This window comes from Balaenoptera physalus, assembly GCF_965194825.1.
Source record: "Balaenoptera physalus genome assembly, chromosome: 16".
In the NCBI taxonomy this organism is placed as follows: Eukaryota; Metazoa; Chordata; class Mammalia; order Artiodactyla; family Balaenopteridae; genus Balaenoptera; species Balaenoptera physalus.
The window spans coordinates 87,018,974-87,037,503 of NC_138898.1; the positions used below are offsets into that span (position 1 = coordinate 87,018,974).

Consider the following 18,530-nt stretch of genomic DNA (forward strand, 5'->3'; position numbering starts at 1 on the left):
ATAAACCTGTCTGATTCATACTCCAGCATTTAGGAACTTACCTAATTAAAACTCGGTGAATACTTGCTTCCAGAGATAAAATAGACAAAGACCAGTAAACAAGATTTCTAGGTATTATTATTTTTTAGAAAGTATAAATATAAGTAATTGTAGACACCTTTTCCTCCATTTAGCTAGCCCCACTGAGTGATCGTCAGAAATGGAAATTTGAATTTAAGCCTATTTTTAGAGTTTTCATTTCTAGCCTCTAAAAATCTGAAGAGGATGTCATTCTGGGTTGCCTTTCTTAGAAAGCTTAATGGAAATAATTTATTTTGCTGATTGACACTAACCTTAAACTTGAGAATAAAATATACCAGGGTAGTCTTCTTAATCAAACAGATGACCTTGAAGCTCGCTTTACTTGCGGGACTGGGTTCTGTCTTCTCACCCAGTGTGGCTGTCCCCTCTCCTCTAGGACTCCCTGACCCTTTTGCAAAGATCGTTGTGGATGGGTCGGGGCAGTGCCACTCAACGGACACTGTGAAGAACACGTTGGACCCAAAGTGGAACCAGCACTACGACCTGTGAGTTGAATATCCTATAAGCCACTTGGGGAGCGGCAGGAAAGTTGGTATCTAACTTGTAAGAGAAGCATTTAATTTTTTTTTTTTAAAGGGATTATTAAACTTCTTACTGATAACAAACATGGATGGCCAAACAAATACACACTGCCTACTTTTAGAATTCATATACTTGGAAGTTCTTGTATTTGACATTTTCATACATTTTAATGGTTTGCTTCTGTAACTGTGGTCTTCAAACTTTCAATCTCCTGGCCATACTAACAGGAAAAAAGGGCCATAGTTCAGGTCCTCTATATGCTACTGTTTTTTTCGGCAAAACCCTGAACATGGTTGTAAAATGCATTATTTGAAATACATTATTATTATTTTACATATTTATGATACAAATATATAATATATATATATTTCTGTTGATTTTTTAAAAATTTTGCTTTTTATTTCAAATATATTTTCTGCAAGAGAAAATAAAGTTTGGTATGACTGGAGGTATATAAGCCCACACACCATCAGACAATTTCTTATATTCATTTGTTAAATGGATTGCACTTTGAAAATCTATTTTGTAGGCACCTATGTTTTCATGTCCCTGCTAAGAAATTTTTGTCCAAGTAATGCTGAGTGATTATTGGCTTTTTACTAACACAAATTGAACTGGGTTTGAGTGGGATTTTTAGTAGTTGGATCCTGAGGCTCATTTGCAGTTACACTGTGGCACCGGAAGTAGCCTGGAAAGTGGTTGTCAGTCCATGTCCCGAAAGCTCCCTTCTGTGGTTGACCTACACCGAGAGAAAGTGGCAGGTTTCCTGTCTGAGTTAGTGCCCTTTTGTGTACTTTGGATGGATGGAGGGTTTGTAAGTAGTCCTTTGGTGCAAATTAGTATTCTCTATTAAGCCTAATTGGTGGGGTTTTGTTTTTGGCCACACCATGCAGTATGCAGGATCTTATTAGTTCACCGACCAGGGATCGAACCGGTGCCCCTGCAGTGGAAGTGCAGAGTCTTAACCACTGGACCGCCAGGGAAGTCCTGGTGGGAATTTTGAATCCTGCCATTATCCTCTGGAACTATAAAAATATAGTAAATTTCTGTTATAAGATTATTATCATTATGTGGTTGTCTACATGTGTTTCTTACATAACCAGATGTAGTCCTTTCCCAGCCCATTGAAGTTAGTAGATACATACTTATTATGCACCTGTTAGCTGTGGATATAGAGCCAACATTATTTTAAAAGGATTCTTCTGGACTAACCAGTCAATCAGATAAAATCTCAATGGGCTATCGCAATTGAGAAATACAATTAAAAATGAGTTTGCATGTTGGTTTCAGATACGTTGGGAAAACGGATTCTATAACCATCAGCGTGTGGAACCACAAGAAAATTCACAAGAAGCAGGGAGCTGGCTTCCTGGGGTGCGTGCGGCTGCTCTCCAATGCCATCAGCAGATTAAAAGATACTGGATGTAAGAACCCAATGCTTTTCTGCCTCTTAGTGCAACTGAAGAAAGCTTATGGGGCATCATTTTTTATTTTATTTTTTTGAATACTGAATACAGAATTCCTGCCTTCCTCTCTAGTTAACATTTCCCTGGGTTAAGTTTTGAATTGTTTGTTTGCAGACCAGCGTTTGGATCTATGCAAACTAAACCCCTCAGATACTGATGCAGTTCGTGGCCAAATAGTGGGTAAGAACTTTCTCATCTGTATAAAGAGATAACTTTTACAGACTTAACCTTCAGCTCTTCATCACTGAGAAAACACATAAAGGCACTGACCGATGGTGACATACTTCGAAGGACAGGCCCCATCCGGGGGCCATCTCTCCAGGACTAAAAAATTTCATCTTATGTGGTTTTTATTATTTTATCTAATTCCCTTCATTCTGTCATTCAAGGTGGAGTTAAAATGACTAAGGTGCAAAAAGATGTAGGGTTATAATTTTTAATGTAATTTTAATCATCACATGAGTGGACAATTTGTCATATTATCCAAGTGCAGATGATAAAAATGGTGGCCACATATGCAAGAGTTAAGAAATAGTTTCTTCAGGAGGACCCATCATATATATAAAAGGCAAAGAGAATTTCTGAAGACTTCCATGTAATATGATTTTACAGAGGATTGACTTACTTAGAATGAAGAAATAAAATGTGCTCATGTCATAAAGTGTTGACTGGAGGTATTCCATTGGAAGTAGTTTATCTGTTAAGTAGCTCATCCTGTTATCCATCCCATTTTTATTAGCGTTTCAGGGTAACCCAAATATTGACTGTATGCATTGCAAGCAATCAAAGAAAACAGTATCTCAGCAGTACACCAGAGTGACTTATGGCCCCAAATCTTTTAGGTATTGTCTTGTGTAGACCTGACCCAAGATAAACGGCCAGTGAGTGTCCATCCTGAAAACTCCTGTCATGACAGAGTTCTCACTTACTGCCTTTCTATTTGTGATTTCTTCTTTTCTTTGTGGAGGGATGTGCCGGGGGAAAATGAGTAACTGGAAGCAGCTTCGTAAGTGTCTTTGTTGTTCATAATAGGGACAGAGAATCGACACGTAGGTGCGTCCAGACCTTGTACCTACTGACAGTGCTCTCTGTGTCCTTTTTAAACATAAGTCAAAACCTTCTTAAAATATAAGGTACCTTGGAGGAAGTGAATATTGTGTTCTGTTATTTTGATGAAGAGCACAGACAACACAACATCTCTTTCTGCTCCACGTTTCCAAGGAGTGTTCCAAGGGGCATGAGTTCTGTGCAGTCAATGAGTGAGATGCTTCATACTTGAAAGCATAGGAATGTATGTGTGTACGTGTAGACATATGCCTCGCTTTTTAAAATAATATCGTACATAAATTACACATTTGCAATGGCTCACTGTGTTACAGTTGTATAAAATACCACTGGATTTTAATGCAGGATCTTCTTTTCTTTTTAGTCAGTTTACAGACACGAGACAGAATAGGCACTGGAGGGTCCGTGGTAGACTGCAGAGGGCTGTTAGAAAATGAAGGGTACGTATCACTGCAGCGATGGCCACTGAGTTCTCTGCTGCCCAGGCTCTCGCACTGTATGAAAGTTTCCTTCACACCTTTTCACCGCGTTGCATACTTGAGGTGCAGTCTTGGGATAACACTGGGATCCGGTTTCCTCGTTTGTAAAGGAAGCTGTCAAAACTAGTGGGGTAGCGCCCCAAAGGCTCAGGATCCAATTTACAGAGGTTCCCGCTGGCCAAAAAGCATCAGTAAAGAATTATAACTGCAGTGGATTGAAGCAATCCATTGAGTTCGTAATGATACAGGGAGAAATAAATTCTAAAAAAACCAAAAACCGAAAAACATCCTCAAAAATTCTCATTGGTCACTATCACAATTTTTCAATTCCCCTATGAGTTAACTATTAATGTCATTAATAGTTGCTGACAACATCATGAAAGAGAGATAATCTGACATGAACTTACATCTTGGAGGTCCAGGGGACGGGAATGGGTTGCACAGCCCCGGGGATGAGCTCCATCCAGGGGGTGCACCCTGTAGAGTGTAGCAGACAACCTGGTGTCTTCAACAAATACACTGCAAGAAAAATAACTAAAAAGGAAGGAAGAGAACCTATAAGTTAATAAGAGATTTAAGAGACATACCTATTAAATGTGGTGTGTGGACCTCGTTTGGATCCTGATTAATGAGACAGTTGACTGGAGAAATTTGAACACTGGTATTTGATGATATTAAAAAAATTAATGTACATTTTTGGGGTCATGATAATGGTAAAAGGCCTATCTTCCAGAGGTCTGTGCTGAAATATTTAAGGATGAAATGGTAAAATGTTGGGATTGGTTTCAGAATAATCCAGCTCAGGGGGGAGGAGTTGGGCGCGTGGCCACGAGACAGTCACTGGAGCTGGGTGATGAGTCCAGGGCATTCACTGAACTAGTCTCTCAATTTGTGTGTCTCTTTGCACTTTTTCAACGTAGAACGTTTTTCAGAAGTACTTGCTTATAAGGGAAGATAGCCTATTAAGGTAAATTGTCTTCACAGTTGTTCAGGGGATCAAGATTTATGTTAAAAGTCACTTTTAAAGTCATTGTGGTATTTTATGTAACCAGGAGTTCTATTATAGAATAAAATGACAAGGAAAATGGAATGTTTGGATATGATTCTGAGTCAAGAAAACTGAAATCTCATTTTCTGAGCTCCTTATAGTACAAGGTTGGTTTTTTCCAGCCATTCGGCTCTGCCTGAGGATGAAATCCTACGAGTGGCCTCAGTGGCACTTTACACATGGCTCCCTTTGGTCACTGGTTCCTCATGAAGAAGTCTGGCTTTCCAATTAAATAGGACAGGACGAATTATATGAAACTAAGCACTGGGGACATTCGATCAATATACTGCTCAAGAAAAGCAAAACAAATGGAAGTGAGAGCGTGGCATGGAACTTTCGGGTGCTTCCCGGTCTTCAGCCGGTGTTGTGATGTGGGCTGTGGTCTTCCCCTTCTAGAACTGCGTATGAAGACTCAGGGCCTGGAAGGCCACTCAGCTGCTTCATGGAGGAACCAGCCCCTTACACAGATGGCACTGGGGCTGCTGCTGGCGGGGGTGGCTGCAGGTCTGTGGAATCCCCGAGTCAGGATCAAAGACTTCAGGCCCAGCGACTGCGAAGTCCTGAGGTCCGAGGGTCACTCCAGACGCCGCAGAACCGACCTCACGGCCACCAGTCCCCGGAACTGCCCGAAGGCTACGGTGAGAGCATCCACCCCGCCGTCCCGAGAGCGATTGGTGATGTTTCAGACAGCTTTAATGTTTTAAGCCTTTTTTAGTGACTCGTACCTGCCAGAAGTGCTGATGTTTGCAGAGGTGTGCCCCACGATGGTTGTGTCAGTGTAAAGAAAAGTAACCCGAGATGGTTGACAAATCTTGCTCGCCATGAATTTGTCCGCAATTGCTCCAATCTCCCAGTGTAGCAGTTGTGTGAAGATTTTAGGCAAATGAATATCAAAGAAAACCGAGAGGAGTGGGGCAGGGGCCTGGATGGGGGTATTTGTAGTGCCCTGGGATTTGAATGTGGGAAGGACGGCCTTGGGTACGAGTGAAAGGATGGGATCTTTTGACAAGCACAGAGGGAGCACCTAAACGCAAGCGGAATCCATGTAGATGTGGCAGATCAGACCGGAAGTAAGAGCTAATGCAGGGGACAGAGGTCAAGGTAGGGTCAGTCCCGAGGTGGCAGGTCCAGGGGTGTGGCCGCCTCTCCAGGTGTGACCAGGAGAAGTAACGTCCACCTACACATTGACCCAGGACTTGTGACTCCCAGATGCCAGGCAGAAGTTAACTGCTGCCCTTCAAACCCTTCTCTCGGTGCTTTTAAAGACTGTTGGAAGGAAGCTGGGACTCTGTGCTTACAGGATTGGTTGAAAACTCTCTCTGGAATTGAATGTAACTACCGTATCCCCCACTTTCTCATGCAGAACAGAGAACGACGGTGCAGGGGCAGGTTTACTTCCTGCACACGCAGACTGGAGTTAGCACGTGGCACGACCCCAGGATACCCAGGTAAGTTTCCTAAAATTCTCACCATCAAGGCCATTTTCCAGCAGTCGCCTGGACCCCCCACCCCGGACTGTGGGTGATAGAGCCCCTTTGGTGTGAAGATGTAAACGTGGAAGAGCAGCAGCACTGAGGGATATGTAACAGGGGTCCTGGACTCAGGCTTTCTGGGGGGACGGTCCCCGCTCTGATGCAACCCCACCCAACTCTCCAGCTGCTACATCAGCAGCTGCCGTAATGCAAGGGGGCCCTTGAGAAAGCAATCCTGGATCTTGAAATTAGATCATGTAACTGCAAAAGCCCCTCACCCCTAGATTAAATCAAATGCACTTACTTGAAAAACCGATAAACCCTTAAAGATGTGTTGCTCTCATTCTAAACTAAAAATATTGCTGAACGAAATGATATGATGTCTGATGTGATGCTTTAAATAATCGGGGTGGGGAAGCGAATAGGGGAGCATTGGAAACAGGTTGGCGATAAGCTGGTAATTGTTAGAGTTGGTTATTCATTATGGTCTCTATTTTTTTTTATATGCTTAAAATTTTCCATAATAAAAAGTTAAAAAGGAAATATAAAGACGCTATTACCCTTTCTCTCTTCTACTTTACTGTCCCTATTGCCTCAGTCCCTTGGGGACCATTCCTGGGGGAGATGAAGCTTTTCTATACGAATTCCTTCTACAAGGCCATACATCCGAGCCCAGGTCAGAGAGACCCCTGCCCCACCCCCACCCCGTAATGGAGTTAAGTTTCTTTTTTCTCTTTGCTTTGCTTTCCTTTTTTCTTTAAAAAAATTTTTCTTTTGTTTCAGAATAGCATTACTTCCTAATGACATTTTTAGTAATGCTCATTTCCTTTTTATTCATAATTTGTTTCATCTGAGAACAAGCTTCTTGTCTTTGATTTTCCAAATCTATGTTGAATTCACAATTCAGTATCTGTAACTCGAATGGAAATATTACCTGCAGATGAATGAGGCGTCTCGTTAGAACTCACTGGAAGGAATGTCAGGCTTTGGTCCTCATTAGGAGGCATCTTGGTCAGTGATGCTGCGCTCCCAGATGACTGTGGAGTGTACTGAAATAATGAACCAAGAGGTTAGAATTAGGAAGGCTTGCTTATTAACAAAGCCAACTCAAAAATGAGACGGCCTCCTCCCGGCGCAGCTGTCTAGAATTGGAAGATTTCGAATGCATGTTCATACATCCGCATCAGCTTGAAAAAACTTGTACTGCTTGGGAGCTTTTCCATGCAGAAACCTTTCTGACCTTGAGCATTTAATTGTGAATCCAGAGTTTTCCAGCAGCCTTCAGCTATTTCCTACTATTCTGGCCCTCCTTCATGGAAGGAATGGTATTCCCTGGGCAGACCACATTCCCTATCATGGTCACCGGCTCTGAGGGTTGCGGTTTATCCGCGGGACTGTGCCGCCACTTGCGGCACAGAGGCCTGGGCTCAGTGCAAGTCTGGCGTAAGCAGCACCGCGACTGCCCCTCTTAGCAGGACCGGGACACGGCCCCTGGATAAGGGGACGCCCCCGGGTTCTCTCACGGAAGTTTTGGTCTTAGGCCTCCACACACAGATGGACAAACCTCTCTGTATCTTCCGTTTTGGTAGAGACCTTAACAGCGTGAACTGTGATGAACTTGGACCGCTGCCACCTGGCTGGGAAGTCCGAAGTACCGTTTCCGGGAGAATATATTTTGTAGATCATAATAACCGAACAACCCAGTTTACAGACCCGAGGTTACACCACATCATGAAGTAAGACTTTTACCAAATCTTTGTTGACCTTGTTAAAATTTCATGTTTTCTACTACCTTTCTTCTTCATTTCTTGATTGCATTGTTGGTTAGCAGAGAATAAGCGTGAGCAAAATATGATAAACATTTGGTGGACAATTGCGTTTTAAACTCTCAAGCCGCTGTGAGCAGTAGTGAAGTCCTATGTTGTTGTCACCCTGCTCTAGCTTGCAGCCTAAATAAAATCCCCTGAGCTGGCAGTATGGGGCAGCTTCACTCACGAAGCTTCCGTGGGCAGCATTCTGATGAGATACGTGGCCTTAGAGAAGCAGTGAAGTGAGGCTTTTCCCTGGTGCCCGCTCACCACTGTCTGGGAGGGCTGGTCCAGAACACTGCTTGCTGGAACCTCTTCCCGGGCCATCATTCCCGGGGGCCGTGGACCTGGCTATAACCTTGGATCCCACACTCCGCGTTCCAGGTTTGCTGTGTCCTCAGAACATGAGAGACCCCCGGGGCACTTGTCATTGACAGCTGACACCACTGGCAAAACTTGAACAGGACGGATGCCACTGTGTTCCTCTACTGGCCCTAGTCCTTCTGTCCAAAAGGCCTCTGGACTTCTGCTTTCGATGAGTGGGCTTAGAAATCCCTTGGTTATGAGCAGGAGGAGTAGTTACCACTGGATGTCACTTGCTTGCTCCTGTGCACTTTGCCCCCCTCCACGGTCATCTGCTTTGAAAGTGCTCTCGTCAACTCCATTTAATTCTCACCCCCAAGGCACGTCTAATAGCGCGTTGGTCAGGCTCACAGATACGCACTAGATGCACGATGAATGCTAGCAGTTTCTGTTTTTACTTATGGCAACGATAATGTATGAGATACGGAGATGGAGGGTCTCCTTTACTGAATCCTAGACATCTATTTAGTCTGAGGGTGGCCACCAGCAGTCTTTCCGTAAGAAAGTTTGACTAGCAGTTTGGTGAAATGCCTTCCCCTCTCAGTCCCTTTTGTGTGGGCACACTGCTGGCAGCAACCTTGGCCGCTGCTCTTGGGGCGACCTCGATGCTTCTGTTCTTCTCCAGTCACCAGTGCCAACTAAAGGAGCCCAGCCAGCCGCTGCCACTGCCCAGTGAGGGCTCCGTGGAAGACGAGGAGCTTCCCGCCCAGAGATATGAGAGAGATTTAGTCCAGAAACTGAAGGTCCTCAGACACGAACTCTCCCTTCAGCAACCCCAAGCTGGTCACTGCCGCATCGAAGTATCCAGAGAGGAAATATTTGAGGTACGGGGTTCGGGCACAGAGTCCTCCTCCCTGTCAGTAGACAGTGAGTTCTGCTTTCTGTTTGGTGTTTCGGAGATTGATTTTATTGCTCGGTGAAATGCAGAGCTTTATCAGGGCCAAAGCCCAAGGTGAGAGAGGGAACTGTATTTCCTCCTGTGGTAAAGGTTTAAAAATCAATGACTTCCGAGGGAAAATGTGGAGATCTGTACAGAAACTAGTACTAAATAATATTGTAAATCCCTGCGCCCACGTTGTACAGATTCTATTTCCTGCCATCTGCACGGTTTCCTAGAATCAAGCATTCCTTCCGCTGCAGCCTTGCACGCAATTCCCCTCGTGGCGTTGCCGCCTCAGAGAAGCAAAGCGGCCTCCCTGTTGTCCCTTCTGGAAGGAGGAAGAACCGATGGTTCCGGGCAGGGTTCTGGCCTTTGTCAAGCTCCCCTGCGGGATCAGGGTCCCTAAACGGGCAGGGCCTTCGGTAGGCAGGGCCCGTGTCTCAGGCCCACGATCATGAGTAGAATCTCAGCTGTGTTTGGGCCTTTGTGGAATCCTTGGCAGAAATGATCAAACGAGACACGCATTCTCACTGGGCCACAGCAGCTGAGGGGGCCGCGGAGGGAACCGCCCCTGCGGGCAGCTCAGCACCTTCTCACCAAAGCGCCCAGGGCCGTGCTGGAGGCTTGGGCACAGCCAGATGAGTGGATCAGCCGAAGTGCCTGATTTTGCCCACTGAGCATCGTAAATGTTTGTCGGGGATAGAAAAGAGATGAATTCTTGACGTGCTGCTGCCAGATCGTCTCCACTCAGCGTCCTCTTGCCTCTTGGGATCCAGCTTTTGAATTACATTAAATTTAAAGCAAGAAAAGATCCTTAAGTGCCTTTTCACTGAAAATACCTACAGACATTTAGCTGGTTCCACTCCAGATGCTGAATCTGAGGGACTATTAGGCTGACCACATGTTTTCTGTGTCTGGTAAGCTGCTTTATGTCTTACTTAAACCCTCCTTGGTTTTTTTTGACTCCGTGGGAAAGTGTGATTTTTGACTTCAGATGTAAAATCAGGCTCAGAATTCTTTTAGTATTCAGACTCTCTTGTGATGTCTTCATTTTGGTTAAAATATATCAATTATTTATAGGACACTTTGGAATTACTTTGGGTAGAGAAAATCAACCCTAGCGAGGATGTTTAACTCTTAAGTCATGATTGCGCTGAGAATAAATGTGTTTCCTTTAGGTACACTATCACCTGCCATGTGCTTTGCTGTTTCCGAGGGAGAAAAAGTGAAGGAAGCAGCAATGTCCTAGATGCCAAATAAACATTCTCAATAGGAACCAGACAAAAATCAGATTCAAAGGCTTAAAAATAAGCTCAGATGCTTATTTGTAATCGAGCTCCATTATAAATAACCTTTCATCATTTTATAACTTTAAAAATAAGATAAGTTCTTCTCTCTGAAACTGTAATTTTGATGTGCAGGAGTCTTATCGCCAGATAATGAAGATGCGACCAAAAGACTTGAAAAAGCGACTGATGGTGAAATTCCGAGGAGAAGAAGGTTTGGACTATGGCGGGGTGGCGAGGTGAGAGGCTCGTGTAACCCCCTCCCTGCTGCATGGATTTGAGCGCACCTGTGAGCAAATATTTGCAGAGAAGTCATTTGCCCCTTTCTGGTGCTGGTCTTGGAGCAGTCAGGACTTCAGGTGTTGCCATCAGAGAGCGTCCTTAGAAAAAGAATTCCTAAGAGCGTGTGCACGCTAGCATCTCGCCATGACCCATCAGAACGCGCTTGCGCTTCACCACCACTTTCCTTCTTAGAAAGTATGAATTATTATTATTATTTTTTTTTAAATTTTATTTATTTATTTATTTATTTATTTATTTATTTATTTATTTATTTATTTATGGCTGTGTTGGGTCTTCGTTTCTGTGCGAGGGCTTTCTCTAGTTGTGGCAAGCGGGGGCCACTCTTCATCGCGGTGCGCGGGCCTCTCACTGTCGCGGCCTCTCTTGTTGCGGAGCACAGGCTCCAGACGCGCAGGCTCAGCAATTGTGGCTCACGGGCCTAGTCGCTCCGCGGCATGTGGGATCTTCCCAGACCAGGGCTCGAACCCGCGTCCTCTGCATCGGCAGGCAGATTCTCAACCACTGCGCCACCAGGGAAGCCCTGAAAGTATGAATTATTAAACTTCTACCCTTACTCCCTTCTCCATGTGGCCTGACTGAACCCGAAGTTAATACGGAGGCAGCCTTGCTTCTCTCACTAGAGGATTTTCAGGGGTGGGAGGAAGGCATATACGTTGCATTTGTGTCAAACAAGTTTTGTAAAATGAGATTTTGGTCAAAATAATTCATGCAAATGATTTTAAAGATAGTAGCTTTTCATGATTATATTCTGTTTCGTGTCTTACCTCTTTTCACCTTTGAGACAACTGTTCTTCTGCTCTTTTAACTGTTTCTTCTAATATAACCAATCATCTAGATCACTAACTCGATCAGGTTCTGATGTTATCTACTGATTTCATGATGCATGGTCATAGGCGCAGATAGACCAGGTAATGGTTGTGGTGAGGATCTAATTTAATACTCTCACTTCTCAGTTTTGTAATATCAGTGTTTTTAGTTCTTCTATCATTGTCTTTGTAACTTTATATAATGTTTTTTCACCATTATTTTTTCATGGTCACCTAGAGGCATTATCTCTTGACCTCTCTTTTTCATATGAAAAGGATATTAATACTCCTGACTTTCCCTTCAGCATTCCAGCATTCCTTCCACCTCTTACCTCTTACATTCTGTCATCTGTAGTATTACTTTTATATTGTCAAGGTTGAAGATTTATATTTTGTTCTGTCACCAAAATTAAGTCAGTCTCTTGTGCTTGTCTACCTATTATTTATAGGAGTTGAAAAGTCAATACATTGTTTTATATTATGACAATGTAAATATTGTTCATTGAGGGATTAAGTGGTATTCTATCATTTAGTTTATCCTTTCGAACAAATTTTAATTTTCCCAAGAATTTCTTCTTCTTCTTTCTTCTTAAAACCAGGTCTTGTCTCTGTTGCCCCATCAAACTTCACCTTTTGCCATCCTCACCCACCCCCTTTGCCCCATGTATCTCTCTTGTGGAGACTCTGTCCAGACTGACTGTTGATCCTCTGGACCTGCTGCAGTTGTCTTCATGGGACTTCACTGCTTTCTTGGCTTAGAGCCGTTGTTGTATGGGTCCTATGGCTTCCTCGTTCTTGGCTTACTCCATTATGTTACTGGAATATATCCTCAAGTAGCTTTCTTAGAAGGGGGTGTGTGTGTGGGAGGGGAATTTTCCAAGATCTTGAGTCTGAAAATGTCTTATAATCTACAGTTTGACTGGTAGTTTAGCTCTTTATAGGCTTCTAGAAGGAAAACAGTTCTCATTCAGAACTCTGAAGACACTGCTTCGCTGCTTCTCAGCACCCAGAGTCACTGTCAGAGAACGGTCTGGCTTTGGGCACGTCTACTTTATTTGACCCCATCCATGCCCACCCATCATCCATGGATTCTACCTTTTTTCGGTTTTTCGTGCCCCTCCTGCCTTCACTTCCTCCTTACCCGCAATCCACCATCATAAGGGCTCCCTTACGCCCCCTCATAACTTCCTTGCCTCTCTTTCCGTTTGCTGTGCTTACCTGGCAAAACCCCAGCTCTGAAGATCCCCTCCTCCGGCTGCTCTGAGCATTGCCTGAGCGGCTGAATGTGGCTGGAGGCGAACGCACTTCCATGCTGCTGGCCTTTCTCTGCATCGATAGCCACCGGCCGCAAGGAGGGTCCAGCACCTACTTCAGTTCCCCCGTAGTTCTCTTTCTCAGATCTCTGGCGTCACTTCCGCCCATCCTCACTCTTAGCTGCTGACTTTGCTTCCTATTTAACTGAGGAAACAGAAGCAATCTGAAGGGTCTTTCCTCACCGTCACCACCAGATATCGAGTCTGCCGTTGTCTGTACTCGTATGGTCAGACTTCCCCGCCGTGGCCCTGAGTGGCGCATGCATGTCCCTGTATAAGAGCAACCCCGCCCCTGGCACAGTGCATCACAGGCCCTTTTGCTTTTCCTGTTATTTCACATCTATTTCTTTTCATCAAAATGTCCCTTTCTCTTGGGTCATACAAATGTGTTATGGCAACTCCCCTTCTTAAAAGAAACAAACATGCCCCCCCCCCAAACCTTTCCTAGATACTATATCCCCTTCCTGTTGAAGCTTCAAAAAAGGAGGCAATAAAGGCAAAGAAAGCACAGGAAAAAGAAAAACAATTAGAAACTCCAGGAAAGACAGAGATGCGTTCAAGAATGCGTAGCTCAGTCATCGCCCCGTTCCTCTGTTCTCTTCGTAGCAAAACCCCTCAAAAGACTTGTGTGATCCCAATTCCCGCTCCCACATCCTCGCTTTCTCTTGAACACATTCTGAGCAGATGTCTCTGCCCTCTGAAGCCCTTTGTGTCGAGGCCCCCCCCCGATCTGCATCTCACCAAACCCAGTGATGATGACTCAGTCTTGGTCGGTCAGCAGGACTTGATGTAGTTGGTGGCCCCCTGCTTCTCGAAACACCGTTGCCACTTGGTTTCCAGGGCACCTGGTTTCCCTCTCATCTCCCTCTCAGGCTCCTCTGCTGTGCGTCCCCCTCCTCCTTCCCGCTGGACCTGGCGGGCATCCGAGCGCAGCCCTGGAGCCTCCTGGCCGCCCCTCCTTCAGCTCCAGACTTGCTTACCAGCTGCCTCTCATCTGTGCTTGGGTATTTAGCCTCTTAGACCTAACAGTTCAACATTTCGGGTTGCCCCTCCCCCCAGCTGCTCTTTCCCGCCTCGCTGAACTGCCCACCCGGTCTCTGCGGCTCGGATGCGGGTGGTCCTCACAGCCTCCCTCTGTGCTGCATGCCCCCCCTCCCCCCCGGAGCCCGTGCACCCCCGGGCCCTCGGAGGGAGTACTTTCTGTATTTATTCATTAACCAGTAAGCATTGAGACTCCACCGCGGACTGGGTACTTGGGATACAATGTGAGCAAAGCAACGTGTCCCCTGCCCCCTCCCCCCCCCACGCCCCCTCCCCCCCACGCCCCCTCCCCCCCCACGCCCCCTCCCCCCCACGCCCCCTCCCCCCCCACGCCCCCTCCCCCAGTGCAAAGGAGTCCTCAACCTAACGAGGTCCAGACATTAATCATAACATTGCACAAGGGACCACACCGCTGGTAGATGCTGCCAAGGGACCGCTGGTAGATGCCGCCAAGGGGCCTCGTTCCTGTGCGGACGTGTGACAGCGGCCCGGCCTTGGGGGTCAGGGGACAGGAGAGCCTCGCACCCTCACAATTTAGAAAACGCAAGTGGATTCTCAGCGCTGCAGCAGTCAGCACCAGCAAAATTAGGTTCTGAGAAGCATTATAGGGGGTCTCATCAGGTTTCTGGGTGGAACTGGGATTTTTTTCAGCAGCCAAAAGTAAATAATTACAAAAGCCACGATGTGCCCTTGGGCCGCAGAACAGAATCACTCCTCCAGCCTCTATCCATCGCTGTCTTCCTTCATCTCCCCTCCTGCTCCTCAGGTGATCTTGACTCCGTCTGGGATGAGGGATGCAGAAAAGCCCGGCTTTCCTGATAGCGCGCTTGCACTGGTACTGCCTCTCCGTGGGAAATGCTTTTCCTTTCCAGGTTGTTCCAAGTTTCTTCCTTGATCTTCTCAATATTGATTCTAGGAACCATCTTTCTTCTGGCGAATGTAACTTCTGTTTGCCCTTGAAAACACGAATTCCGTTTCCTGACTAGGGGTTTAGGCTTTCCGTCCCCCTTTTAGGGAGACTCTTCCTACTTCCTCATTCATATTTGTCCTAAATTCAAATCAAACTACTTCCATTTTCTCTTCTCTACCTTTTCCTTTATAGTCTCGAGATATCTCAAGAGTCAGTATCCTGAACTGTTTTACTTTATGGTTGCTCCCGTGCACAGCTGGGGTTAGAGGTTCCTAGGCACGCACGTGAATAGCTGGGTTAGGTTTGGTCTGGTTAGGAGTTCGCTTTCCTCTGCATTTTCCGTGGTTATCAAGTCTTTGTGTAGCTCCTTTGATTAACATGATGCTACAGAGGGAAGAGCTGAGAAGCCCTGCTTTTCTGCCTCCAGTCTGATCTCGCGTTGTTTCAGCTGAGTCTTCCTCGTGTCTGAGTGGCTCACACCTGTCGTGTAGGGCTGAGGAGAGATGTCAGTTACATGTGTGTTACACATACGTGTGTGTCTGTGGCCCTTATGTTGGTCGATGGGAATCAGTCTATGCTCATCTCCCCAGTGTTTGGCTCTGAACCTTTTCCTTTCTCTCCCTCTTCTGCCTGTGTAGTTAGCTCTTCCCTGACCACTTCCAGAACATACCTCATGCTCTGTACCTTGTCCACAGCTCGGTCAGAATGTTTGCTTGTATTTTAATCACTTCCTGTCTAGACAGTTGCAGGTCCTTGGCATTTATGAAAACAATTCTTCATAAATCCAAACTCCAAAACTTGGGGATAAATCAAAGCACCAGAGTTGGGAAATTCTGCCTTCCTAGTAAAGAGGCTTCGTAAGATTTGGTGTCTGTCTCATCTCTTCTGGTAGTTCCTTCCTGTTCTTTTGAGTTTGATACACAACTTTGTGTTGGTGTAATCATTTTGTGTGTCTTTTCACAATTTTCTCGGACAGATGATTTGCATTTGTGCTTATCCTTTTCGTATTTTCTCAGTTCTGTCTTTTCTGTTTGAAGGAGTAAGAAATTCCAGAGTAAAACTTGGGGCAGCTATCTTAATAAGATTCATCCATTTGAAGGAGTTTTGAGTAGAAAGAATAAAAGGCCACACAGTGTTGTATAGACCCCCACACCTGGGCTTATCACAATCTGGCCGCAGCAGCTGAGTCATACAGGTTCTGTTCAGAGTGCTTTTTTTGTTTGATTGGTTTTGATTTGGGGTTTTTTTTAATAATGAAATAATTCAGACATAAAGGAATTCAGAAAATAATCCATTTTATGTACCCTATCCAGATTTTTAAACTCTTAGAATTAACATTTAAAAATTTTAAACTAGTCCTCTAAATTATAAAAGTGATAAATGCTTATGGCAAAAAATAAGAATTCAACAGGACAGAAAATTATGAGGGCAAAAGTCGTTCTTAAATAATCCCTGTCTCCCTAGACTGGGAAATGTTTTCTCCTTATTTAAACATTAATAACATGATACCATCAGAAATCTAAAAACTAGAAAGAAGTGAAAAAAATTTAAAACGCCCAGAATGCAAATTCTCCAGTTACCTACTGTCAAGATGTTAGTATAAATCCTTCCCATCTTTCTCTATGCTCTGCGTATATATTTTTTCTGTTTCGTGTATGTGCACACGCATTTTTGACATAAAAGTAGGATCGTACAGCTTTTTGTTGCACTTTTGTTGGTTTTTACCACATTGTTAACATCGTCACCTGAGATCTTGATCTCTGCAAAGTAGCAGAGAAAACCTTAGTTGGGGTGCAAGAAAGCTGACAGACTGCAGAGAACACTGTGCCTCTGAGCTGGTACTGATTCCAGGCAACCACAGTTCTTTCTCAGCTTCAGAGTTACTGGACTTTTGGCCAGAAAATCCATTTCTGATACCACCAGAAGCAATTTTTTTTACTTCATTAAGCTTATTTGCCCAATCGGCACAAATCACATCCTCTCAGAGCCAGGCAGCCTTACCAATTTGGCTTTCTAGGGCATGGTGAATCAGTCCTTTTGTTAAGATCTGAAACTAGGAAGTTTTAAAATGTCTTGTTGTTGTTTCTAGGGAGTGGCTTTACTTATTGTGCCATGAGATGTTGAATCCGTATTATGGACTCTTCCAATATTCCACGGACAACATTTACACGTTGCAAATCAATCCCGATTCTTCCATCAACCCTGTAAGTATTAATGAATAAAGAGGTCGGAGATTTAGTTGGAGAATTTCTTAAATGGATTTCCAGTTTCAATCTCAATTCTTGGCTGATTCATTGTAGACTTACTCAAAGTCTGTGGTAAATAAAACATTGCAAGGTAGAGTGAGAACTGGATTAAGATGGATGGTTTCAATCCCGTATCTTCAGTGACTGGTATCAGTGAGTACGCCGTTTCAGGGGAACTCTGGCTTGACGGCTGTATCTGTTGACGGTGTCATTCTGAGAAGTGGGTCACGCGGTCCATCCTCCTCCCAGCTGGAATGGGAATATTCCCATAATTGGCCTTTTTGGCCACCAGTGCTGATACCCTTAGCCGCTTGTCCGAGAGATGAGGAAATAGGCGCAGAGTGTGTGTAACTGGCCCGAGGGGGGCCAGCGGGCGAGAGGAGGGCTCTGACGTGGGGCCGCGTCCTGCGGTCCTCGCCGTGCGTGTGGCCCCTGACGAGCAGTCGATGTGACAGGACCTTTCACCAACGTGGGAGCTAACTATCTGATTATAATTCCAACCTCAAAGTAGAAACAGGAGGTTCCCTGGTTACAAACCAGAACAGCGCTGGTTTTAGAATGGTTCTCTTACTTGGGTCGTTCACAGTTATTTTCCTCTGTGTCCCCGCCTCGACTCCCTTGGGATTTTTTCTCTTCTCCTTTTTTGTGGGATGGGGGAGGGATGGCAGGAAGAAGGGGGATTACCTTTTGCCCTTTATTTCCTCGTGGTGCAGTGGGAGGGAGGGGCCGGCGGCCTCCTGGGCGAGTAACCTGTGCCAGCACCGGGCCCTGTGCTGAGAAGGGGCCAGGGTTGGTTGATTCTCTGCCGTCACCATGTTGATATTCTCAACTTTTGAATAAGGGGTTCTGCATTTTCATTTTGCACTGGGTCCCACAAATTAGGTAGCAATTCTGAGAAGGTGTTTGAACCAAGGGCATAATATAAGGTATCGTTTAGATGACCTCTCCAAAAGTCATGCGCTAAATTTGACCTCCTATGTAGCCGTCTTTCATCTGGTCATGAGTGCAGCCTGTGAGTAACTGATTCAAGAAACCTGGAGAAAGTACAAGATACCCATCTGCCTTGGCCGGTCATTTTTCTCACGAATTCATGTTCTCTGGTGCCCCCTACAGGACCACTTGTCTTATTTCCATTTTGTGGGTCGGATCATGGGCCTGGCTGTGTTCCATGGACACTACATAAACGGGGGTTTCACAGTTCCCTTCTACAAGCAGCTACTGGGGAAACCCATCCAGCTTTCTGACTTGGAATCGGTGGACCCCGAACTTCATAAAAGCTTAGTGTGGATTCTGTAAGTACTAACTCAGTTAACTGAAAATGCATCCATCGTCACCCGTCTTAGCGTGCCCCAAATCCCTTTGTGTTGTGTAGTGTGCACGTGCACGTGGGTATATATTTGGGGGATGGGTGTGAAATCGGAGAATAGAAACAAACTATCAG

The 18,530-nt window shown here is 45.1% G+C and overlaps 1 protein-coding gene across 6 annotated transcripts in view; it reads left to right on the forward strand.

Annotated features, from left to right (window-relative positions):
* The window catches only part of SMURF1 (SMAD specific E3 ubiquitin protein ligase 1), a 101,715-nt gene that overhangs the window by 73,824 nt on the left and 9,361 nt on the right, over positions 1-18,530 (forward strand). For 4 of the 6 annotated variants that reach the window (XM_082429850.1, XM_082429851.1, XM_082429853.1 and 1 more), the window contains 11 exons: positions 458-566; positions 1,894-2,027; positions 2,184-2,249; positions 3,499-3,574; positions 5,058-5,299; positions 6,025-6,109; positions 7,723-7,869; positions 8,930-9,128; positions 10,606-10,709; positions 16,933-17,047; positions 18,203-18,381. In XM_082429850.1, the coding sequence (XP_082285976.1) occupies positions 458-566; positions 1,894-2,027; positions 2,184-2,249; positions 3,499-3,574; positions 5,058-5,299; positions 6,025-6,109; positions 7,723-7,869; positions 8,930-9,128; positions 10,606-10,709; positions 16,933-17,047; positions 18,203-18,381 (1,456 nt within the window). Of the gene's footprint in view, positions 1-457; positions 567-1,893; positions 2,028-2,183; positions 2,250-3,498; positions 3,575-5,057; positions 5,300-6,024; positions 6,110-6,731; positions 6,810-7,722; positions 7,870-8,929; positions 9,129-10,605; positions 10,710-16,932; positions 17,048-18,202; positions 18,382-18,530 lie in introns of all 6 variants that reach the window. The other 2 variants (XM_082429855.1, XM_082429854.1) reach the window with 2 other exon arrangements.